The sequence below is a fragment of the Perna viridis genome, chromosome 7 (assembly GCF_037379345.1).
Source record: "Perna viridis isolate PV_CMFRI_1.1 ecotype Kerala chromosome 7, ASM3737934v1, whole genome shotgun sequence".
NCBI lineage: Eukaryota > Metazoa > Mollusca > Bivalvia > Mytilida > Mytilidae > Perna > Perna viridis.
Genome location: NC_142451.1, coordinates 48,641,248 through 48,669,234, shown reverse-complemented (window position 1 = coordinate 48,669,234; position 27,987 = coordinate 48,641,248). Strand labels below are relative to the sequence as shown.

Sequence of the window (27,987 nt, the reverse complement as noted above, 5' to 3'; positions counted from 1 at the left end):
GTCACAAAAAGAATTGGTTACAAGATAGAATACTTGTCATCGTAATAAACATTCTAACTGATGTTACCGTTTTGTTTATCTAAGTTGATGAAATTGTTTTCCCGTAACTTGTGCTAAATAGAGAGTTAGGGAGCTGACGTTGAACTTAAAAGTGCGATAGTAACAAAAGACTTTCAGGAACCAGTTCTAAATGGCGGCAATGAACCCGTACGCATTTCGTGGGTGGCATATACCCTCGTATGCTGATGGTGCTAACTGTGACCGGAACTATCCACACATGTACGGAACATGGCCACATTCAGGATATTTCACTCCAGGCTCTGTGTACTCTCTACCGTCGGAAACAGCAAAACAGCATGCAAATGCGGACTGGAAACTGTGTACCCCGACAACCACCGAAGGTACGTCACCCAGGGATAGTAATTCGCTAATGAAAACAGGATATGAAAACTTATTGTATAAGGGTACAAATATTCGAGGGGACAGTGAGGCCCCTCGGGACGATAGTCAAAGGAGCTGCTGTGCCATATCGTGTTCGTGTAGTAGTCACCAACGACTAAATGTTTTAGATAATTCTTGGAGGGGGCCTGATGCTTTAGACCTCAATAAGGCTACGTCAATGTCTGCTTATTCTTCTTTTTGCCAAAGAGGTAAGCAATTTTAGACAGATTTAAGAGGAACGGAGAGGTCAATGTATTGTTTAACTTCTCTTCTCTGCACAAGAAAAATAAAATGTGGTTCTAAGTCATTCTTACAATTAACAGTTAGTTTAAATTTTCAATTTAAAGATTCAAAAATTAATAATTTCAAACCGATTACTTTCAGGTTCTGTTATTGTTTTATGAATAAAATTAACAAATTACTTTAGATAACGTAAAAACCTTTCACAAATAAAAATTCAACGTCGTATGAGGCAACACCTTCTGCAGATATATATATATATATCAAAACAAATGATGAGTAATTAGTAACTTATTCATTTGTAAATGTAAATTATCTTAGATACGGAAAGGTAATTTTCTAAACATAAATCATTTTTCTACCATTAGGAGACGTCATTAAACCTGACCACAAATTTGACAAAAAGGCAAAGACTATCCTGTTTACTTAAACAGAATATAAATATCACTCCATCAAATTATCTTTTAATTTATACTACACCTACAAAATTTCATTGATATGCCTCAAGTAAATTTTGATTCAGTATCTAGATTTTATTATAATTACTTCTTTGGTACATAAGAATTTAACATTTGAATTTAAATGTTTCAAAGATTGTTTGAAATTTAATTTGTACAAGGGTAATTTAAGTAAAAAATAAATCCCTCAATATTTTATTTGCATTTTTAACCACTGATATATCTTGGCGTAAAAAGTAAGAATTCATAATATTTAATTTGAAATTGATGTAAAAACATCATTGAGTAGATCTTAAAATAAATGAGTTAAATAAGTTACTACATGTATTGCCTTTACACTAGATCAACCAGGACAAGAACTCATTTACTTAACACTGATCTTTTCATCTTTTTCCACACATATGGAAAACTGTTCAAGAGAAACAAAACAAAACACATTAAAATTGAATATAAAGCGACGTACCTAATGCAGTACGTTAGTAACATGCTTGTACATCTCCTGGCAGCTTTTTAATAATCGGTAAAATATGAAAGGGCTCATTTTAATTTTATGTAATTTTATTTTTACTTCTCATCAAAATTTGATAAGCGTTAGTGCTTAGGCGATGAAGATAACGTCATGCTTGACTGATCACATAGACGACGTTAGAAATTGTTTTATTTATGTGCTTTTGGCTATAGCAAATGGGTATCTCTTAAGTAAGTTTGCACATTTATTCACTAATTATGTCGCGTCAATATTGAGATCTATATTTTTGCAGTAGGAATGTTGGAGTTGATTTTAATAATTATCCCTTAAAACTTGAATAATTTGCACATTAAAGCAATCAGAATAATTTATGGGATCATGTGTGAATGTAAATTGTCATGTTAAAAGCCCCTCATCTTCAAGTCCCATTTAAATAGATGACTTCAACTCAATCAAAGCGATTTGATTGTAACTTACGATAAATCTTTAACTGGAAATTGGGACGAAAATAACCTTATATACATATATCTTTAGTTTTAATAAAAATACTGGTTACTTTAGTTCTGTACTGGACCAAGCTGTCACATTGTAGACCAGGGTTACAGCAGATGTATGTCCCTCATAAATAATCAATGTAAAATATAAATTTGAATAAAAACCAGAAATACAAAATATAAACAAACAAAATAATATAATAATTATTAATATTTTTAAATGACACTGTGAATATAAACATATTACATACTACTAAAATAATTTACACAAAAAAAAACCTTCTGAAAGAAAAACAAATGCTTAAGGTTCGTATTCAAATACAGCGTGAGACCAAGAACTTGCTGTACCGTGACATACGGGAATAGTCGTCTATTTTGATAAAGTTGTCAGACAGCACAGAATCACAAAATGCTTTTGTCAGAACGGATGCATATTTTTTCTATAACAGCATGCCAATGAAAATGTGTTTGATATTTTCTTTAGTTTATTTGGTACACAAGAAAGAAAAAAAATTGGATTCATGTTTAGCAAGTCATTTTTATCAATATTTAAATAGAAACTGTATATGCATGTGACTATTATTTAAACATATCTTGAAACTGTATTTTTTAACAATCATTTAGCGAGGGGTTTATTATTATAAAGCATGACTAACTGGAGTATCATAAACCTTGCCGTCAATATTCTGGGGTTGAAAACAATATGTAACTCGGCGGGTGTATCTAGAAAAGCAGAGTATGCTTACCGTACCGATGCACTGGGAACATGCTCCCAGTTTTTAGTAAAGTCTAAGCTCATTTACTTTCGTTTCTTTGTAGGTATTATTATGCTTATTTATGTTGAGTGTGTCTGTTTTCCATGTCTGGTCTTTTCCCTTCGGTTGCGGTCTTCTTTTTTTTATCATGTTTCCCTTGATTACTTTTTGTTACACTGATAATAATAGTTAAATTCATATTTCAACTTTGCATTATTTGTTAAAGGTAAAACAAAATTACCTATCTTTTTTTTTTTTACTAAATCTAATAGCAAACATGAATGTTAATTAACAGGGTTGCTTTAAAAAGTTCAGTATATCTTCTGCTCTACTATCTCAAGTTGTTCCATTGACGGTCTACCGGTACTTTTGTGGGTGCTTTAACTAAAAACGGGGTCAAAGGATGTGTTGTATATAATATTAATAGAATTTATATGTCTGATCATTGGCTCTTGATATTTGTTGATCTATAGATCATGATTTCTCTTGATTTCATTGAACATTTCATGACCGATCGATACCAAGTCAATTACTCATTGATAGTTAAAGTGTTCAGAAGCATTGTCTATAATTACAATGATTGACAATGTAAAAAGTATTTGTTTTGTTTTCACTATTACATTTTATAGACTATTGAAAAATAACTTTAACAATGTTGCAATTTCCTCTTCATATAAAATCAACAATTCCAGACTGTGTAAGAAATAACGGATTTTGGCACAGAAACAAATGCTAAACTACGTTTCATAAACAAGTTCATACGTCTACTGTGTTCATATTAATGAGTGTCATCTGAATAAACTAGTTTTCTAGACTACGGTTAAAGGTAGAAGACCTCCTACTATCCCGTAGTTTAAGTGGTGACTTTTAACCCATTATATCTTGAAGTTCCAACGCAATCAGAAATGCACAAAGATTTGTTTAAAATATCATATTCTTCAAAATTCCGAATGCAGCATAAAATGAATTAATTCATATGGTAATTTGCAACAAGTCTAAAAATCTATAATTTATAGTCCCCTTTTCCATTATAGATATGTCATCGTAATTTTACCTTTAGATGGAGACTAAATGCTTTCTAAGGTCAAAACGCCTAGACCACCCATGTACTCAATGCTTCATTATCATAGTGTTTTCATTTATTATAACTTTTTGTCAGTGTAAATGGATAATTGTAATGTATTAGGAAACGTGTGTGTTGTTTTGGCTTTGTGGTTGTGTAGTCCGCAGCGAGGCTTCTGTTTTACTATTAAGGTTTAAATGTGACACATTAATTATGTAGAACAATAAGGCATGATTGTTGTCGCTGATGGCTACTGTTTCTTTTTTTAAAACAGTTCCGACATTACAACATGGAAATATTTTAATAGCAAATTGATATCTAGTCATAAATCATCTATTACAGTGAATTATCCACAATCTAAAAAACATTTGTGTTTACATTAATGTAGCTACTGTAAAGTAAGCAGACAATTGATGATAGAAGTCAGGTTATTGAATTTTACAGTGGTGACCATCTTTCATATCTGCATTGTCAATTATAGAGAGTATTTAATGACCATAAAGAGTTGTTTGTTCTCCATTATATATCTGAATGGACTATTCGGAGCAATGTTGCTGAAGTAACAAATATCGTCTTTTACCATAAATATGCGGATGTGTTGCTTCTCATTTGCTTTTGATTTTCTGTTGTATTTTATCTTTCGGTTTCAATGGATATATATAGTTCTGGTTTCTTTGCTAATAACTGCATCCATGGTTCCCCTAATTTCACTAACAGTCCAGTAAACAATTTAGAAAGTACTATGTTTGGAAGTTATAGTCTTACTTATTTTGTGTACGTTACTCTGGTTCAAGCAATGATGTTACATGTGTTTCTTTTAAAAATGTAACGGAATCATTGATAATGGATTGTAACCATACTAGATTACTTCTTGTCTGAGAAAACTATTTCTCAACTTTCTCTTATTAATACAATCCTTACAATCCTTACAATCAGTCCTATGCATCATCAATATATGTAATTGCAAGTTGAGTCTTTTTTTTTCTTACTATTCTGTTTGCTTTCTTTGTTTTGTATCATCTTGGTTACCTTAATGGCAAGCTATGAAGCAAATTATACATATGAAAAGGGTATAAAGTAAGAATATTATATAAACAATAAGCCTTGATTTGCTCAGGTTTTTTTCAAGTATAATAATAATGCATATTTCTTGAAGAAAAAAATAGATTTCAAGCTCTGGAATGGTCCCGTTCATGGAGGTAATACCTATTGATAAAATAAAAATAAGAAATTCAAGGGACATGGAGGAAAAACGGAATCACAACGTATCATTAACAACTAGCAGAGATCTGATCAAGAATAACCAGTTGTATCTTTAAACTGCTAGTGGCTACTTTATGGTCAATTGACCCGATAATTTATCACTAAATAAAATTTTCAATGATCTCTAAATTTGATAAAGCAGGTCTGGACAGTTTTACTCGCAGATATAAACCAATGTGGACGTTTATTACAGATGTGGTTATCGTATTGATAGGAATAGTGAAAAGTTAACTATTTGTAAATATATAGAAACAATTAATTCTTTGTTAATGTAATCGGTTTTGAAACAAGTGTAAGTAAAACAAAAGATAAATGATGTTCAATGACCTACCATGAACTGACAAAATAATTTAATTTCAGTATGTGGAATTTCTTTTTTATAACCGTATAACTCCTGACTTTTGTTCCCAATGCTTCAAATCCATCTTCTGATTTTTACGAATCTTCCCCTTACGCAATCAAAGATTTTGTTTTGATTTGTATAAAAATCAGTTATCAAGATCAAGCTTTCAAAATGATTCAAGTAAGTTGCTGGACAATTGTCGGCTAAATTAATAAAGCAAGCAATTAACCAACAACCCAAAATACGTTAAAATATATCAAAAACTGACCAATTGATATGAATTCAAACCGGGCATCTATACGGGGCCAATATGAAAAAAGAAGGCCAACATGGATCAAACCAGGGTCAATACAGCATCATAAGTTCAGTTCGTTTGATACCGCCATTTTGAGTTAAAATTGGATTTCATGAACTTTGATCACCAGGACTAAAAGCTGCAGAAACACAAAAAAAAATCTTCCATTTTATATAAAAATGATATTTAAGACTGATTAAAGCAAATAAACCTATATGTTCTTGATAAAACACGAACACAACAAACAACTGTTCTACAAATCATCTAGTTAAGTTGGTTAATAAAATTGTCAGTAAATATGTAATTTCATATTGGCCCTGTTATAGGTTTCGGTCAATCATATTGGCCTCAAACCTATAACAGGGCCAATATGAAATTACATATTTATTAACATATACTATTATTGTAATATGGAAAAGCTGTCTTGACTGTCAATTCCTTAAAATCAGTTGATTTGACGAAAAGATGTTGCAAGTGCAAAATAAAATATACTCTTTTTAGTACGTGCAGTAAAAATGTCCTTTTGAATATCTTTGTTCATTTCCTGTATACATATGAAGGAAAATGTCTCAAAAAGGTCATCCGATTTCTATAATTCTATGGTTCTTTTTTTTTGAGAACCGCAAAAATATATCCTTTTTTGCATAATATATGTTCATAGCTATCCAATTGGAGGAAGCTGCAAAGTTCAAAAAATGTTAATTATTCAATCATTATAAGGAAGAAACGAATCTTGTTTTACATGTAATAAATGAAAATATTTAATCGTTCTTTAAACAGGCATAGATATATCATAAAAAATATCATTATTCGATACACAAGTAGCCCTTTCCAGAAAATTATCCTCAACAACATCAGATTTACAAAAACTTGTCTCAAACACACCTACCAAAATTTGTACTTTTTATGCATTTTTCATTTTGACCATTTATCAATCATTAGGTTAACTTGTTTTCACAAACCTTTTAAACATTGCATTTATATCTTGCATAAACTTTTAAGATATATTGCAACGTCTCTAGCACTTTGTTGGTGGCAAAAACGTTATTATATAAATGATAACGGTCACAAAGGAAATGACAGAATCATTTACGGAAAGGACACGATAAGATCTCGAAATTTACATTCGTCAAAGAACAAAATGAACGGATAAAACAGAATGACACGAAAAAATTTTTTGTTTGATGCATGAAAATTGAATTCTAATTATTTATACGGAAGGCAGAGTCGTGAACCTGAGATAAGTTAGTGTCAAACGGTTGTCGCCAATAGATAAAAGATGGGACAAGTTTAAAGGGTTTTAATTGCTTAAAGTGCGCCTTGCGTTACCTCGTTTGAGTTCAGGCCAAAAGTATATTGCAGTTGGGTCCTATTTACTATTTATCAGTTTGCTCTTCTCGTATTTATTTGGTATATGAAGCGCAGTTTTGTTTCCTATGTCGACGATGTCGTAGGTATGCTGAAGTGTGACCTAGAAAAAAACTTTGCCGGAATGATAATTTTTTTGTTTTGTATTTTTTTAATGGCGAACAAATTGTGGTGCATTATTGTTAAAAAAAATATGAAGATATTGTTCATTTTCTTTTCTTATCTAGTATTCGAAGTGATCATATCTTCATTGTTGGTGTTGTCGTATCTCGTTTGTTTAATTATTTCTCTTATTGTGTTTCTCTTTAAGGTAGGGATAAGGGAAAATTGTCCACTAGACAAATTGAGCTCATGCTAAAGTTTGACTGAAACAACAGCTCGGATCGAAAACAACTTCTTATATAATATAAAAGTAAAACATTAATTTCACAATTAATTCTGTTATTTTATCACTCAAGATCTACATAACTTGACGAGAAGGTCTTCCGGTTTTTCACTTACCGCGTGTGGTGGAATATAATATCGATATCTAACAAACATTGTTTATTCTTTGTTGAAAATCCAATTTTACGATGTGCCATAAACTAATTTTATGATAAAAATCTTCTATTTAATGGAAGTTTTACTTTTAATCACAATTAAGTTACATCAGACCGTCCACAGAAAAATACGAACTTGCTTGGTGGTATTCATTCATCATCGTCAGTAATAACGAATTTCGGTAACGACATGAACCATTTATGGATAAAAAAATGTATCCTTATACAATCAGAAGAAGCGGATGTATAAAGTAATGACGTCATAACCTGCAAAACCAAGTAGGGTCAAAACAAAATAGTTAAATCTTCTTCTCAACCATTCATTTACCCCTGCTACAAAATGTTTTTCTTGTACTGTATTGTAATGATTTATATAAGTTCTACAAAGTAAACTGAGCTTTGTTTTATTCAAAGTTGTCTGTAAAGTGCCCAGAAAAGCCAAAATCAGAAGAAAAAAAAACAGCACAATAGGCGGATATACTGCCCAATTATTATTCAGTTTTGTAAAATTGTCCACGAGCCTTATGATTCTTATAAATTCATGGACAAATTTTCTTTACTTTTCTCTTCGACTTTTCTTGTGTCAAGGTAAAAATATAAAGCCGGTCCTATGATATTGAACAGGATTACAGATTCTGAATCATTACCGCCTAAAAAAGTTATTTTTCAATTTATTTGCGATGCTATCTCTAAGATCACGGGGTTTGACTAATTTTATAGTCTAGTAGTTAAACGCTATGAAGATATAACCAAACAGTGACTTTGTACTATTTTTGCCCGAGGGAAGGTGATGTTTTTATTTCACACTAGTATATTGAACTATGGACTGACTTTGGTAAATCATTTATTGTTACCGTTTGATTTTGAAGTTAGTAAAAAGTCCACGACTTTTTATTCATTTGAAATAGATTAATTTCGAATTAATGACTACGCTATTCCATAAATCTATGCTCAGTATAGACTTTTCATTTAAGCATGTTGTCTTTTCCTTGTTTAATTATATTAGTGTCATATTCATGTTTAGTCTTCATTTGTCAGTTTCTCTACTAAGACCCCTAGAAACACTTGGCACTTATTCATATTAATTACTGTCTTTTTCGCAGTTGGTAGTCTATTGTTCAAGTTTTTTACGCCTCTGGCTTCGTTCATATTTAACTAGTGTAGCCCTGCTTAGATTAATATAGTTTTTTTTTATTCACTTGTAGGTATGCTACGTTTTTGTAATTTCGAATTACTGAGAAATTTTGTAAATATCTTATCACACAGAACAAACAACACACTAACCTTTTTTTCTCAACGTCACAATTGTGGTGTATCGAAAAATTACAAAAAATACTTCACCTGTCATCGCAGACGACAACTTTCTTTGATCTTGTGATGTGTAACAGACGGTCACGGACAGGAACACACACCTACGTTCCATTTTTTCTATGAGAAAACAATAGGAATAGTTATCTAAGGCCAAATCGGTACACTATGTCCATTGGGATTAGATGGACACGATATTTAATAGTTTCTCGGCATCAATATTTTTCTAGAAAAAAAAGCCTGCCTATCTTGATGGTCATCATTGAAAAGGCGGGCATGTTTACTTTGCTCGCTCCAGCGTTAAACAGATGTTTCAAATTTTTTTGCGATGATTGATTGAAACTAATTTTCTAACTTTAATTCGTACTTAGATGTGAATAAATATCGTACAAATGGTAAAAATCAATTATTATATTGTATTGTTTTTTTCTGTGTTAATGTTGCCATAATCACAAATTTAAAAACTGCTAATAGTGTTAATTAATTTTATGTAAAATTTGTATTAGATTACGGACTTTCACATAGCTGGTTAACGTTTTAACAGTAATTATATAAAAGAGATTTTATGAAACCTATAAAGTAGCTAGAATTACCCTTATGAAGTTTCTGTAAAAGGTTTTCACAGGGTTAAAATAGATAAAGACATCCTATAATCAGGTTGTCATCATCTATAAAGTAGGTAGCGCTGCATTTCTAATCCAACATAGACTTCAATAATCCGATAAAACTAATTGGTTTAAACCCTTAAAGAGAATAAGGAATTATCAGATAATCATATGGTGCCAAGCATTTAGAAAAAGAAAGAAACCAATTAATTTATAACAGCATGTTACATCTTGTTCAGTAAGTATATGTAAGGGATGTCTCAACGATCAAACTATTCAGTATATGTAAGGGATGTCTCAACGATCAAACTATTCAGTATATGTAAGGGATGTCTCAACGATCAAACTATTCAGTATATGTAAGGGATGTCTCAACGATCAAACTATTCCTACAATCCAATCAATTTCTATTACAACAACTGTAAAATTTATCTGTGATCTGTATTCCTATTTTACAAGGTTTAGACATCAAAAAGATCGAAGATCGACCTAATACAGGGCAGTTTTTTGTCATTGGACAATTTCTTTCAAGTAAAACACGAGATAATCTTCGGTCACAGAGAACATCAAATTGACATTAATATATTTAATAGTTTCGCGTATTAACTTGTCATTTTGAAATATATGCTCGAGACCAATTTTTCATCACAAAATGTGTAATTAAATTACGTTTTCCATTATTCGGTTCATTGTCTCTCTGTTATCTACATCTTCTTCATCCTTAGAAGTGTTGTTATGATATTCCATCTTGCATGCGAGGACTCCATCAGGTCGTCATAACCACCGAAGAACAATTATAAGCCTGAATCTCCTCGCGTTAGGACATTGTCTACAGTCTCGATCAGATTGAGTAGATTTTGTCCTAAAAGACGATTTCCTTTTACAAAATGGAATCTTTCCTATGATCTGCTTTTGATCGATGTAAATATTGATTGGAAAATGCTACTAAAAAGTATTTTCCTAGATCGTATATCATGATAAATTTATTAAACTAAGACCACCGGCGTCGGACTGCTCGCAGCTTCACCGGCAAAGCAGAACAAACTTTTGTTTGCATGAAGCCCCAAGGGCCTCGCTGTGAAAAATTTATCATAGGGTATATAATTTAGTCTCTCTTATCAAGAAAAAAATATGATTAAGCTCTTAATGGTGGAAAATCTGTATTTTAACAGTAACTGTTAACATATTTTACTGAAATCACTTAAAAGGAAACAAACTCATTTTATTTTGAAATCAAAATTTTTAACAAGACGTAGCTAGTTTACTTCGTCCAATTTAAAAGTCTTCCATTTATGTGGAAATTTTTTTATTGTTTTCACACTCATAAATCTCAACAAGTGTTGTTTATTACTCTATTGGATAATTACTATTTTGCTGATCTTGATTTTAACAAAACCAACCAGCTGTAATCTATACTTCCAGACCAAATTACCAAATCAATGGCCATTGAAGGGCAAAAAACATATACTACTATTACATTGATTATAATTTTAACAAATCTGTTTACAGCACGGTCAAGTCAGACATTCTAAATTTAATACTTCTAATCTAATGTAGACTGTAAAATATTTATGTTACATACTTGGATAATATCAGGTACTAGTCCTTATTGTGACGCGAGCTTTCCCCAACACAACAAAAAAAAAACAGTCTTACAAAAAAAAAATTCAAACAATCTACCAAGATAAAACGTCACAAACAGTCAACCATCTCGTATAAGTGACATTCTGATGAAGAGAAAAGTCTTGGTCACATAAGGCAGGTAGTCTTAAAATACAGGTCTATTTTATAGAGAATGCCCTACAAAGGGTTGTTTTAATTATAGTCTTTTCGACAGGTTATTGCTGAATACATGTGTTACTCGTTTCAAGTAAAGTGTTACCTTGCATTAGATTTCAAAAGTCTATTTAATCCACTTAAAAGTTCCAGTACAATTTAATTTCTATTTAAAGTTTAGATATGTTGGACACTCTAAAACTGACTCATCTGATTATCACTTGATGTGTGTTTTCTCGTCCAATATATCACTTGCGTAACATAGTAGTCAATTTAACTTCAAATCATCTTTGTAGTCCGACTGCTAAGACCTTGTCAACTCTGATGGAGTATTGGAACACAATGACAATGGAATGGATTATGTCTAAAAAAAATATTAGCTTAACGTTGACATTTGTGTGTTCCCATGAGATAACACCTTAGTTTTAATGAGTATTAAACCCGTATTCTAATCGGCTTATTTATTCTGACTCTTCAAATGCATCATACATGTACATACTAAGAATTTATTTACATCAAAAATAATTTTAAAATTATGAAAAATGGCGGTTAGATTAGGAGGAGGTTCATAAAAAAAATGTTGAAGTCTTTGGAGTATAAATATATCCCAACCAGAACCAGAAGTTATACGGAAAACTGTGGCTTAATTATGAAAAGACAAGTATTTAATGATATCTCGGGGACATGGAGAATGAACTGTGACTTTCTTTAATTCTCATCCTTTTCCTTTGTTGTGGTATGAATTGTTCGGTGAACACGCTAGTCCTTATCAGTATCTATACCATATTGGATCGGTTGTCAATTAACCAGAACAAGTGCGCATGCTCACTGTCGAAACACATTGGTGTTTTTGAAAAACACTGCTTTCTGGAAATTTTGCTGTAATTAAGTTTTAAGTACTTAAAAAATGAATTCGCTGGATATAAGTTATAGACAACTTTTTTTTCTAGAAATGTAAAAGACGCTTTACCCAACTGGATATCGACCTTTAATCCTAACATTATGTGGGTGTATACTTGAGTAATGTTTTATTTGTTTTACCTCTACTTTCGTTTGTTCTGTTTACAACTTCATATAAGCTTAACACTATGATGCATGTCTTCACTTCCCAGATTAATTTCCTGAAAACGTTTTGTGTATGAATATTCCGACCGAACTGGAGCTTGAACGAGTAGCACGAAGGAACTGCTCACCCTTCCGGAGCACATGAGTTCACTTCCTGTTTAAAGTCTGATTCGTGCTATTCATTTATTTTTGTGTTATTTTACGCATCGTATGTCGATCTTCTGATGTCCTCGGCTTTACTACAAAAGTTTTATGGTCGTGATCATGAACTCGTGGATGGTTACGGTGTATCCATCAGCACCATGGAAACTGATTTGTTCAACGTATCATATTTTCCTTTGCTCATTCGTCTTCGCTGGACTTTACTTTGTAAGAGCAACTCGGCGGGTGTTTCTAGAAAAGCGGAACACGCTTACCCTACTGGTGTACCTGGTCCATGCTGGAGTCCGAATTGCTCATATACTTTTGTTACTTTGTATGTATTAGTTTGATTATTTTATGTTCTTTGTTGTGTGTGTCTGTTTTCCATTTCTGGTCTTTGTCCTTGGATTACATTCTTTTGATTTCCGCAAGAATCTTGGTTCCCTTGATTGCTCTTTCCTACGTTTATCGGTATATCTATACTTGTCTTCCATACCCTCTCTCTCTACATATCCCTCTGGCATTTTGATCAAAACAGTTCTCGATCGGAAATACCGAAAATACTTCAGAAAACGTTCTAGAATTAACTTTGAATAATTCCTTATAGTTTGTATAAATACAACAATAAATCATAACATTCCTATATAGATATAAATCATATTCTGTATTTAATGAGCTTTTGATTAATTTACGATGATTTATTTCAATATATTACAAATGTGATTACATGTTTCAGTCGTACTCTCTAACCTTTGACCAAATTTACTTGAATAATTTAAGATTATCGACTTAAAATCCAGAGCCCATTACGGATTGCAGCAGATGCTTTTCCGATAAGGCTATGTTTTGTAGGGAATATCCAAATATTTACATTATTTATAGTTGGGGTGAATTAGATCATTGCTCTCTCAGGAAATCAATAACAAAAAAGGGATGTTTTAAAGGCAGAATACATGAGCTCATTGCATATTGAGGATCGTGGCTATCTATTTAAGAATACAAAATAAACTGGGAAAATTGAAATTAAAATCTTTCTAAACTTAACAAATACACAAATGCAGAAAGATCAGAAGTGAATTCAAATCCATCCTTAAGATTTAGTTGGGGTGCGTCTTCCATCCTCTAGTAACACATATAGCGTCATATCCCAGAAAATAAAAAGAGAATATCTGTAAACACTAGATTGCGTTCTAGATATGACGAACTGTGGACACTTTAAAAGTATTAAAAGACAGGAAAGGCATGGCATATAAATATGTGATAGATAAACTAGTACATGAACATGGTAAATAAATAAGTAATCGCAGACTATATTTGGGATAGTCCTACTATTATGGGCATTCGACTGTGACATCGTAATATATAGTTTGATAAATGCATTCGCACTAATTCGACAAAAAAGCAATTATAAAACTCATTCCGGGTATCTGCTTTTAACGTAAATGTGCATTTGAATTATGAAATGTTGATTTCAATATTGATATATATGAACGGGAAGAGTTGTGGAAAGGCACGAAGCTCGCCTACTCGTGTGAATAATTCGAAAAACCGAGATAATTATCATGTTTCGTCACAAGGAAACATGGTCTGTATTATAGACGTAAAAGATACTAGCAACAAACAGAACGTTTTTCTTACTTTTTTGCAAACTTTCAATCTGAAATTACTCTACTGGTATCGATGTTTTTTTTCGGAATTAGAACAAGATATGGATCTTTCGTCGCACCCTGCAAGCCTAGCCACCATCTTTATGATCGTACAATGTCTACCTCTTTCTCGCAACTATTCGATTGTAGACAAACTACATCTAATTAGTCACCATGAGATCGTACACAATCTACCTATATAGCCACTGTCTGGTCGTACACCGACTACCTCTTTCTAGCCACTATTCGATCATACACAACCTCTATTTAGTATCCCTTTGATCTTATTCCTCCTACCTCTATATAAGCACCATCCGATCTCTACATAGCCACTTTTCTGTCTATATCTACCCACCGCCTGATCGTACACTGCCTACCTCTTTATAGCCTCTATCTGATCGTACATTGCCTACCTCTTTATAGCCTCTATCTGATCGTTCACTGCTCAACTCTATGCCAACCACCCGATCGTACATTGCCTACCTCTTCATAGCCTCTATCTGATAGTTCACTGCCCAATTCCATGTCAATCACTCGATAGTACATTGCCTACCTCTTTATAGCCTCTATCTGATGGTTCACTGCCCAACTCCATGTCGACCACTCGATAGTACATTGCCTACCTCTTTATAGCCTCTGTCTGATCGTTCACTGCCAAACTCCATGTCAAGCAATCGATTGTACACTTGCCTACTTGTTTATAGCCTTTATCTGATCGTTCACAGCCCAACTCCATGTCAACCATGCGATTATACACTGCCTACCTACCTCTATATCCACCATCCGATCATACTCTATCTCTTTGTGCAGCGGATTCAGAATTATGTCAACAACATAAGAGGTAATAATTTCGTGACATTACGTCAAAAAGTAGTTAGTTAGCCACCTCTGAGGATCTTAAACTATATACATAATAACATGCATTGTACCAAATAACTAAGAATTGACGTTATAAAACTATAATTTGTGATGATTTTTGGTTTTCTCTATATGAATTTCCATACTACTGTAGTAAATCTTCTGTGGCATGTCTTAAACACCAACATATATCATGTTCATGACGGAAAATATGTTGACTAAATAGCAATAAAATTTGATCATTTAGCTAATAGTTGTATGTTTTTGGAAAACATAAAGAGGAAATCCGAAGAGTAAAGTCACAAACTTGACAGTTTTGTAAAAAAATCATTGTGTTCAATATTGAATACTAGTATATTTTAAAGTTTAAAGTCATCTTGACAATGATGTCATAGGTAATTATTTTCTGAGCAATAATTTGTCTGGAATTTTCGTTTCTGTTAAGGTAAACTTTTAAATCAGAACATTTTATTATTATTTTAGGTTTAAGGAAAATATTGTGAAGTCGTGTGAATATTTTCCTTTATGTTCTTTACTTACCTTCATGTGTCTGTTATAACAAATTTGAGAAGTTATACGATTATACTTCCGTTGGGCGGAAGACAAATCTAGATTGGTAAAGTCAAAGGGGGGAGGGGGCAAAATAGAAAATAAAATGCATCTTTTATGAAAGCGAGAAGATGATATTACTACTTTATATTATAATCTGTGTTTGCTCTAAACAATTAGTTTGTTCATTCAGGGTAATACAATAAGGAGTGAATGTTATTGAACCCTGTGATTGGTTTAGACAAGTTTTAGATAAACTTTTGTTTGCTGGTGAGTTTTCACATGACTATGCTTCCTTATTGACACACTATATTATGAAAATTCATTGTATTATACAAAAATTAAGATTTAAATTCTCCTTCATCTTTTTCTTCTTCTGTACAAATGCAGTGTTGTCTATTTATCATCAAATATCATCGTTCCTTTTCAAAGCTACTTTGGTTGTGAATATTTATAATTGAAGTCATGTTTCAACTAAGTTCTAAGTACAACCACATAATTCATACAATAAAAACACAAGTTATATAAATGTATCATTTCAAATATGCATGAAATTTAGTCTAAACTGAAAAGAACAGCGTCTAAGCGTAGCATATGTTTCTGAAGTAGTATGATTAAGTACGGTGTTAGCCAACACCATATTATAAAATAAACTTGTTTAATTTACTGAAAATGTGATTAAGAAATGAATATCTTTCAATGTATGAAGGAAGTACGTTTCAAGTCTATAGAGTGAAGAAAATATATGGTGTTTGGTTTTACCATTATGTCGTAAACTATCCCGTACGCGAGAAGTTTGTCTCTTGTGATGATTTAGTGCCGCCGTATCAAAGATTAGCTTCGTGGGTCCTATTCTGTCTTTCTTCATAAAAATATACTTAGATGTATAAAAAGAGCGAATTAGTCTGTTAAACTGTCGGGTCTAACAAAGTCCGCTTAAGTCGATATGTCCCGTGTAGACTTTGATCTGCTGTTTTTATGGATATTTCACAATAATCCTGACTAATAAAAATAATATAGCAATATTCTAGGGTTATTTGAATTGTTGATTTTTATTTTGTGAATGCGTTGTTAAATTTCACGTCTGATTGCCTCCTCATCTTAGATGTTTATTTCATACATATCACCTAAACAAATACCAACTTCTACAGCGGCGCCATTAACTGACAACAATGAAAGAAATAGAACTCATTCTACAAAGTTTGTTCTTCACTTCAAAGTCGTAAAATAAAATGAAATAAAATGTAGTTGAATCTTCAAATTTTCTCACCTAGTGGTAGATTATAGGTGTTTATTTGGGTGGTAACCTCGGGTTTATTTAGTTGACGAGAAAAGTAAATGTCTTGGAAGTTTTATTGCAGAGAAGGTGTTGGTCTGGTCAGGGGTCAAATTTATTTGTCGCATATGAACTTTAAATTGAAACATCACCTGTGTAAATAAGTCTATAGTAGGTCCGGTTTTACAGCTACTCTTTTCATGGGATGCTTTGCTCTCACAGAAATAAATGTAAGCGCATTTTTAATGATTATTAACATAATGCCCGTGTATATATGATTGGTATTTTTTTAAATAAATGACTCGATACAGGGATAAGTGAGTTATGAAAGGCGAGACTGTAGTATAAAAAATATACATATGTTGTACTATAATTGTGTGAAAGTATAAGTAATGTAATCAGAAAAAAACCGGTTTACATGATGGGTGGAAACTTGTCAAAATATGGAATATTCATAAAGTACAGATTTAAAACTTGTTTCTATACCTAATCCCTGCATAAACGGAACAGAAGTTTCAGTCCTTTGAAGGGTTTCCCCCTGTATCTGTAACTTTCAGGTAGAATTTCTAAGAGAAAATTGACCCAAATATTTCTATATTATGCCAACTGGTGTTGCTGCGCCACCGAACGAGGGGTGACAAATGAACCCACACTCACGCATTCTAGCGTAGCCGCACCACCGAACGGGTGACAAATGAATCCACACTCATGCCGTTTAGCGTAGCTGCACCACCGCACGGGTCACAAATGAACCCACACTCACGCCACATAGCGTAGCTGCACCACCGCACGGGTGACAAATGAACCCACACTCACGCCATTTAGCGTAGCTGCACCATCGCACGGGTGACAAATGAACCTACACTATAAATGAAAGCACCATTCATACTGCCACCTCTCACTTGACTCCTTGACAATTATCCAAACAACAAGGTGGAATTTTTAATGTAATTGTAGTGTAACTTTACAAACAGTTAAATGTGGTGTTAAATTACTTGAATGGGCCGTGGAAAATCATTTTATTAACGTTAGATTGGATTGGAAGGTGTGGAAAATATGTACACCAATTGTGTGGCTGAGACGTTTTTTCCGTACATAGACAGCAGTATATTACGCTGATTTTATGCTTTCATTTAAATAAATCTTGACAAGACCCATTTAATTTAAAAAATGTGTATTCAACTTTCAGCAGTGTTCAATATCATTTATTTCATGATCTAAATTATAATAAAAGATGAAATAAATTATACGTTGAAAAATACAGCTGTTTCCTAAGTTGGTAAATTTTATAGCAGCTTAGACAAATTCATTGTTTTGTTTTGTTTTTTTTTTTTTCATTTTTTTTTTAAACAAAAATTATGATTTGAATCAGTTTTCGATCTATTCCTTTATTTTAGGTGCTCCCGATTAGACGGTTGTCTCTCTGATATCTTTAACATTGTTAGGTTTACCTGACCCCACATAATGTCGTACCTCAGGACACCTCCGACTTTATATATTGATTGGATTTAACAGGCCGTATAATTACTACAAAGATCACTGACATTACATTCGTCCTTATATCACTGTAGAGTACGGTTTATTGCTGTTTAATGACAAATGGTTTTTATGTTTGGGGCTGTTTATTTATTTTCTGTTATATTGTCCGGAACACAGCCTTGTACGTGTTGAATCTAACTATTTCAGAGGCATTTTCCAACAATTTACTTATCATTAAAAGAGTTGGAGTTTCATCGCCAGATAAATAAGCCTCAATTTTCTTTGAAAATAATTTTATTGCAAGTGTTATTTAGAATTGGCCTCTCTTTATGTGCTGTCTGACGGGGGTAATAAAATGGCAATCAAACAGCCAATTAGAATTGATAGAAAAAGTATCTGCACACCTATCACCAATTTATAGCCAATCAAATTTCGCCTACCACGACGTTTTCTCACCATGTGGCTCACATTTCTTTTGATAGGTAACAGATTTTATCGTTAAGTTTTGCATATGTTTTTCTTATTGGAGGAGATAAAATCGTAAATCAAATTCTTAAAGACTACATTTATAATCTCAATCTGTGTGGCTCTCGAGGAAAGTTTCAATTTACAAATAGACTGATCACATCTCTCAAGATTTGTATCAGTTATATCTGACCAACTAACAAACATCTCTGTTTTTTCGGATTAGTTGATTATTCGTATTTTTGCTATTGTTTTTAATTTGAAATAGATAAAATAGAACGATAGCAAATGATACAGTGTAAACTTCTGATGCAAAATGGTCGTAAGAAACGAGTAAAATTTACGCAAGTCAAAAGCTAAATAGTAGATCAAAATGGTTTCATTACCTTTTAAAACAAATAATCCAAACAAAATTCTGTTTTTACTTTAATTCCTTGTTTGTTTTTGTTTTTTGCTTGTTTTGGTTTTTTTCCCCTAAAATATAAAGACAAAGTTACTATTTGTACTAAAAATGAAAATAATTGAAATTAACTAATATTTTTAAATCAAATGTATTGAAAATGAGGTCATCAGTTTCTGATTTAATGAAGGGCAATACCAGAATTACCAAACTGATAAAATCTAAGCAGTAGTCATAAGTCCGTATACCAGATGACAATATCAGGAAAGATGGGAGAGGACGTTTATAAATTAATATAATTTTTGTCCAATCCCTTTGCTCTTTATGCAATAAAATATGTTCAGTTCAGGAAGGATGGAAACCGCCGCAATGGTTCTGACTTAATTCAAACCAAGATAAGTATGTATTCACAAACAAACCAAGATAAGTATGTATACACAAAAACAAACAAAAACAAAACAAACATTGTTAAACATTATTTTAAAATTAATACGAAAAGTATACATCGTTTTCTAGGAAAACGACTGCTGCATATTGTTTACTATTAGTAGATACAACTTGAATAAAAAGTAAAATCGAGTCTTTTCCGACAGTTTCTGTGTGAAGAAACAATGGAGTTTCCCTTTTCAACTTACAATCGGGGGAATTATATCAAAACGCGAACATTCACCTATATGAATTCAATGTCTATCAAAAGTTTTCTGTTGTCACCAAATATTTGTTCTTTGTCGCCAATTCGTTTCTTTATATTTATACCAGTAGTTCAGTGTGACACCAGAAACACGTTTTCTAGTTTTGTTTATGAAGACATATTGTAGGTTTCAACGGAAGATAATTAAACCATTAATTAACGCTTGAAATTTGTGACTGTCTGAAGAAGGATATTGGTCTGTTGGGTACTATCAAAGCTCTCGAAGTGCATCAGAGGTTTTAGCGATGAGCCGAAAATGTCAAATCCCTCAAGATTAAATAAGTTCATATAATGTACAATTTAAACCTTCACGTTTCATTCTAAATGTATAAATATGTATTTGACAAGTCACTATCTCTTAATCAGAAAAATGAACCTACAAACAAAAACAGCAACAAACACTTCCTTCACGGTATAATATTTATTTTGAAACAATTTTAGCGTGGAATACAGCTACATTTTAATGCTTTTAGGTTTTAGTTAATTGCTGTGATAGAAACACGCGTTCCTCTAAATATTTAATTGGAGTTTAGCTGTTAATTCATCAATAATTCTTTCTGGTTTATACTTTATTTTTATTTCCATATTTGTAAGCACATTTGTACGTGGTGTTATTTATATCCAATCAGATAATAGTGGCATTAAAGTTTATGAAGAGGTTTTATGTTCTTACCATTCTTGTGGTCGAAGTTATCATATTTTAAAAATTACTGTAAATATTGAAATTTTTATTGGACACGATGATGTATTTTTATATAAATATTATAGTAAAGGTAATTTTTATTTTACTGGAAAATTTTGCGGTTTTTCAGAAATTTACGGATATTTTTATTATTTAAACTTAATAATCAGATTTTGATACTCACGAAGAGTAGTTTGGAATTCCCACTGAAACTATGTTAATTTTTAGACCTAAAACTGTCCAACTCTCACGGCCCTGAAAAATGGGTAAATCTCCGAAACTTGTCAAATAATGATCATGCATTTTCTTTTAATAAAGTTGCTTGAAAACTTATGCATCTTGTGCATAAACATTTTAATACGTTTGTTTCAGATTTTATACCCGTATAAAACACGTTTATTGCTGCTTTTATACTGTCGGCCATCTTTGATCTTGTGTTATTTTGTAAACATTACTGGTTATAAAAATCTCGTGAATTCTAGTAACTTGGGTGATCTGGAAATCTCATGAATCCTTCTTTCAAAGGAAAGGTTCTAGGTCAAGAAGATACTGGTTTTCAAGCATATTTTATTGTCTTTCATTTGCTTTTAAGCCTACCTCTATTTGCGAGCTCATATTTGGTTAAAGATTGGACTTGAAACTAAACACGACACTCTTGGTTTGATATTTTTTTTATGAAATAGCATCTTGAGATTAGTTAGCATGCAAACTGCAAAACGAACTTTAAACAATTGCATGGGGTATCATAGTAACGTTTATTTTTTTACCATTCTCGCCTGTATAGGATACTTGAAAAGTTTCACTAATGTGTATTCTGCTTTGGATTTACGTTATACTCGGGTGCATTTGATGCATTTCACCCTGTCCATTGTTTTTTTTATCATACAAATGCAACATTACAGAACAAACATACGGTTCTGGTTGAAAGGTAATTGTACAATTAGATATAAAATGTTTAATTTCTGATCTCCATTGCTAGCAAGATGAGCAATCAATGTACAAAGGAGGTAGAGCTTCTATGTAAGTATTCTCCTATCAACGAGGAAACTTTGCTTGAAGTAAGACGGGTTTCATTAGAATTAAATTACATGATTCTCGACTCAAACAACTGCATTTGTGAATAACCACAGGGAACATCAAAATTGAAATACATGGGTTCCATCTTTGGTTGCGTATTTAAAGGATTCGGGAAGGCAGTCTAGGTCATTGTAAGGTTATGCGACTGCGTGCTTTCTCATTTCAGTGTTATGAAAGACTTTACAAGAAAAACTTATAAAACAGAATAGTTAACCACCATATTCAGTTCACTAAGTCCATGCCATCTTTGAAATCTTCATTATTTCAATTATCAGTCCACTATACATTTGAACGTTAACTAAAGCTCATGTCACGGTCCCTGGTTTTATGCTTCTAGTCAAAGAAATGTAATTCCAATATCTCTCGGTTTTGAGATGTAAAAACAGATAATATAGCTTATTATCATTTAAATCGTGTAATGCTGTTGATTTATAATACGCGCATGTTTTCAGATCTGTTAAATATTTCAGGTCTAACTTTTTGGTGAGATATTAAGAGACAGACACGGCTCTATCTAATTTACTCGGCTTTCATTAGTCTGGCGTGAAAATGTGTTATTTTTTGTAACAGCTTATTTTTTCCTAAATTTTAATGACTGCTCTGCTCTCTTGTGTGAAGGTAAAAATAAATGTAATGACGCTCCATAATCACGAGGGATTAAAGCATTACCTCTATCTTCTTAAATTATTCATCCTGAATTTGAATTTGTAATCAAATTAGTTTTCTAATAGTCGGTACCAGTATCTGAATAAATTTTCTGACAAAATAAGCAACGCTTGCTTCTACAGATAACAAGCATACTACATTGATAGAGTAGATGACTCCATTGATATATTCACGAACGTCATCCATACATCTTTTCAACTTTAGGTTTTCATATCGCTATAATGATAACACTATTTGTTACATGTTAGGAACCATGCAGAGCAGGGGTGGGTTTGAAAAGGATTTCTAGAATCGTTCCAGAAAAAAATGGGGATTCAGGCTATCATTTGCCCAATCAAAATTGCAAATAATTTGCGCATGATGGAAAAAACTCCAACAAAAGTGGGATCCATCCCGGAACCTTTTTCTTTGGATTCGTCACTACAGAAAAGTTCTTACACCTTTCGTAAAAGATCGACAGGTTCGTCATGGAGATGCTTAGTGCAAGTATGGTACTCCTTTTTATGTAAAATTTGTCATAGCACCCCAAATAAAAATGTAACGATTCCTCTCCTGTCTTTATCCACAGACCTATAACCGCTTCCGGTTAGCTGGCTCTGTTATACAAGATGAGATTACATGAGTACTATAACTACTCATTACAAATTACAGAGGTGCAAAAGTTTTGATTAGCGAATATCTAATATCGGCGTGGAAGTTTGTCTCCTTCCAACATAAGTTTGATGGAATTTGTAAGTCTATCGACAGTGGAGAAGGTCAAAATTTTTTTTAAAAGGAGATCCAATCATGAAATGTACAAAAAGGGGTCCCAGGTTATGATTTGCTCATTTTTTTCCAAAAATTTTCACAAAATTAACGAATTTTCCTAAAAAGTGGGATTCAACCCCTTGGACTCCTGTTTTGATCCCCAAATGAGTATCGATCATTGGTACATTTATAAATTGGTCATAAAACCTTAAGGATCCTCTTGCCGCTTTCACTCTAGCTTTACTCGACAGAATAAAACCCATTAACTCCAAATGGTTTCTTCAAGGTTAGAGATTAAAAGCTTTTTACTTAAATGATGCTTCATTTTTTAATTAATACTGCTGAAATGAAAAGCCTTGCTTGGAAGTGACTGTATTTTCCTATGCACATCGACTGTACAGTTAGATCACCGGATAAGATAATTTATCCATTATACTTTTATCCACTGAATGTTCAAAGAGAAAATTAAAATTTAATACTACGATAAATCATTTTAAAGAGTTCCCCGTCCTGCAGCATGAACACAAAACATGTTTAACTCTAAAATAACGACAATTAGAAATATTTTTACCGTGCTAACAATTGTTTTAATATAGCAGTCTATACTTCCAATCTCATTGTTTTGTGATAAATAATAAGTAAATTGGTCCGATTTTTGGAATAACCTGTAACCGCTTTATTACAATCATATATTCTTCAACAGGAAGCACAACGGGTGTCTATATAACAAAGAATATTTTAGCCCTTCCAGAGCACGTGATTTTAGACCGGTTTTTAATGGGATAGATCTTTTTTTATTTCATAAAAGAAGTCGAATTTTAGGAGAGCCTATTGTATTTGATTCCTTCAGATTACCATCCTTAGACACACCTGTAACATTGCTTTTTTTTCTTCTGGACAACCTTTTTCAATTTACCCCTGTTTTTTAATCCATCCCTGTTTTGTTACCTTCACAAATGTCCCCAGCTTTGTAGACACACTTGTGAATGAGTAGTATTGATATTGATGAAAATACTTTTCAGGACCACATTATCTAGCAGATACAATGCATTAAAACCACTTAACTTTTTATATATTTCATTCCTAATGCAATATATTGACGTCGAATATCAATTCCTTTAAAATTTTACACATGTGCAGGCCTTTTTCTAGATTTTCAAATGTGATTTTCATAACTAAGGTACATCTGTATTGGATTTGAGTATTTGGAGGCGTCAAAATAGGGTCAAATCAACATCTGACGACTCCAAATCAATAATACTGCTATCTCCATATTATAAATGACCAGAATCGTTGAACTCTTTAACTTTAGTTTTTGCACAATACATGAATTTAGGTGGGACTCTATCCGTTGATAACATAATATACAATACATGTACATTGCCGCGACGGTCGACAAGGGCACCTTTGAATTACCTGTTTACTGTTTTTGACGTTGCTCTTAACTGAAAAGGTAACCAAGATACGTTATTATGCAGTAAAGGAATAACACTTTGCGTTATTCGGCACCATTAATTTAATTGTATAGTATGTCCAAGGGGGTTTCCGATTATTGTCTTCCTATTTGTTGGAAGATTTTGGGTTATCTCATGCTCAGATGAGCGATAAATAGCCCAGCATCTCTCTTTTGCCTGGGCCGCCTTTCCAAAATCTCTAGATCCACGCCTGCTCTTGCTATATGAGAATGTCATCAAAAGTTGCCTTACAATGCAACATCTTTGCCTTTGAACTGTTATCGTTTGCTGTTTGCCAAATAGCTAAATGAGTAAACGATTATTGGTCAAGTATTATGGTCAAATAAAAAAAAATAGATAAGACATGAATTAAACAGCTGTCTTTGTGTATATCTAACATGAGATATTACGATGACAAGTAAATTCATTTCTAATATCGTCACCTTTAAACAAGACAGTTTTAATAAAAAATATCAAGCATCAAATATTAACAAGACCACACGCATTTAGTAATGGAATGAGGCCTGCTTATAGATTGCCTAATTTCTGTCTGTGACTCAGGCTTTTAAGATGTTCATTGAAATTTCGTGAAATGGCTCCCAAATCTTTTCGTGTTGAAGTATAAACGATGTATTAACAAGGTGCTTTTTAAGTTGTTTTAATGGTGACCCAACAATTACCTCAGTAGGGCAATGATTTCAATGAATGAATTGCATTATTGTCTTGTTAAATAACAGTCAAGTTAAGTACATGATGTACATGTAATACAAAATAATCGAATGATATGGAATATGATATATAACTGTTACAATACGAAGGAGCAAAGTTAGAGAGTAAATATTAAAAGCCGTTATTTTTCTGAAAGCGGGTGCTACTTTTATCGTATTATGACCAAATTTAAAAAGCAGTGCCAAACCATAACAGTCCATATCTTAAACCGCACGATCTTGTATCTGACACCATGTTTAATTGTATCCGATACTGTTAAGCCCTGTATCATAAACAGTGCAAACGTGAAACCTAAACGATATAATCGAGTATCAGTATCATATATAATAATTTGTTAACCTAACAAATGACCATGAACTAAAGTCACATTGACAGTGACCGGCATTTGATAAACCAATAATTGTTTAAGTACTTTGGTTGTAGCCTCATAAAACAATATAGTGGCTTACTTTGGGGAAAAACGCCTAAACTTTCTCTTAATTGATTTATGTAATTACTTCTATTTAAAGTTTAAATGACACTTTGTAATAAGTTGTCATCTCTTTTCAGACATGCAACAGATTCATCTTCCTTCTACCACACTCGCCCCTACAACAGTTACTTTACGGAAGCGACGGCGGCCATATTCGAAATTTCAAATTGCAGAACTCGAAAGGGAATACAACAATTCAACGTATATTTCAAAGTCCCGTAGATGGGAACTTTCTCAGCTCATAAACTTGTCAGAACGACAGATTAAAATATGGTTTCAGAACAGAAGGATTAAAGCAAAAAAGATCGTAAAACGGGACGATACGCCGACGAAATCTCAGGGACCATGCATGACTCAGGCTATTAACCAATGATAATTCTCATACAAGTTCGATGTACTATTTATCCAATGAAAGTGTGTCTTGCATCAATAAAGAACACATAGGATTATCCAATCACTTGGAACGTTTCATCCACGTGACCGGATGCTGAAGAAGGCAAAATTGACACCGTTAATGGTGTGTTTGTTACGTGTAGAATTTGTCTCACTTATATGGTCCCATAAATGTTTTGATGTTATATTTTTATGTTTTATATTTTGTATGGTAATGTGATTACCAGAAGGATGCTTTGATGTTCCAGATATATGTTACATGGTAGGATAAAGTCTGTATATAATGATTCCATAGAGTAAACAAACTTGCAGTTGACCAGCGTTTCTAATTAAGAAACTTCGAGTTATAATTAGAAAAGAAACTAATTTGTTTTCCCTTCTGTGTAATTCCATTGTACGTCGACAAAGTTTGTTTATCATTATGTAAACCCCTGGTAACTCTTTTCACATTTTCATAGTTCAACGGGTATACTTACTTTTCTGTTTTATTTCATTTTAACCAAGGGAAACCATAAGGTCGTCCATTGCAGGTTTATTATCTATCAAAACTCCTGAGCTTTTTTCTAAGAAGTATCAGAAGTAATATACAATAAAAGGACACGACCACTCGGTTACAAACCCAAGATTGTTATTCCCCATTCTACTTACTACTTTAAAAGCTTTGGTGCCATGTTCTTGCCAAGAGATGTTTTTATGTGACGATTTTTTTAATTAGAGCTTATTTTTAATTTAACTGCAGTGTCTGTATAATAGGCTGATGATAATACATTTCTTTTTAACAGATCATGCCAGAAGAGCTATCTTTCAAGTTAAATGAAATCAAAACAAAAGTTGGTACATTTTGCGTTATCCGTTCAAGGTATTTCGCATATCTCGAATTTCTCTGGCTACATTGTGCTTTAACTGTTTTTAAAACTTAGTTTTACAAATAAACGGTTTATCAGTTTTACAGAAATTGATTAACTGGAAAACGCTTTCAGTTGTAATATGTTTGCAGATCAGCATATATAATTCATTTTTTCAAACTTCACTGTCATTAATACAGCACCACCCAGGATCAAAATATATCGGAATCTGTCGTCGATAGCAATCGATAAACGTCCGGTTAAAATCATCACGCCACACGCGCAAATTCATTTAATGCTAAGATTTTTTCACTTGAAAAACAATTTATTAGTATATGCTCTGTTTTATACTTTACATCTGAGGTGTATGGGTTCCAGTATTTCTAGACATTTCGATTAAATGGCGTGATATGGACGTGTAAAATGTCAGATTTCTCTGCGATATTTACACCGTTTTTGTTTTTATAACACGGTAGTTGAACACGTCTTGGAAGCTTGTGATATACAACGAAAACTTTCTAAAGGAAACGCAGTATATAGTTGATAGTTGATCTTTTAATTAAATAAGCTATCTTTTTCCAGTTTTTGTCTTATCCCGGAAATAATAAATAAAGCCACAAGTAATTTATTTTGTCAATTTAATCTACTATGTGGCAGATGTACTGCACATTAAAGAATTGTTTAAATATCAATCAAATGTAACTTAAAAGACAACTCTGCCATTTTAGTTTGTACAAACGATACAAAGTTTAGTAATGCTGTTATTTTCAACTTTGAAGGTATTTCTTTTAATTCCCAGTGTGACTCGTTTTACAAAAACATAGACTGCGATTTTATTGGTCTTTTTTTTAATTTTGAAAGCAAAGTTTCAATAAATATTCAATAGTTAATTCATTGTATCCAATAGAATCGATGGCCGCTTATAACCAAAAAAA

At 32.5% G+C, this 27,987-nt stretch overlaps 1 protein-coding gene across 1 annotated transcript; it reads left to right on the top strand.

The window, feature by feature from the left end:
* On the top strand, positions 1–27,987 carry LOC148613079 (uncharacterized). Its single transcript, XM_088595112.1, has 2 exons — positions 1–650; positions 25,892–27,987. The coding sequence occupies exons 1-2, from the start codon at positions 191–193 to the stop codon at positions 26,185–26,187; spliced, it is 756 nt and encodes a 251-aa protein (XP_088451238.1). The 5' UTR covers positions 1–190; the 3' UTR covers positions 26,188–27,987.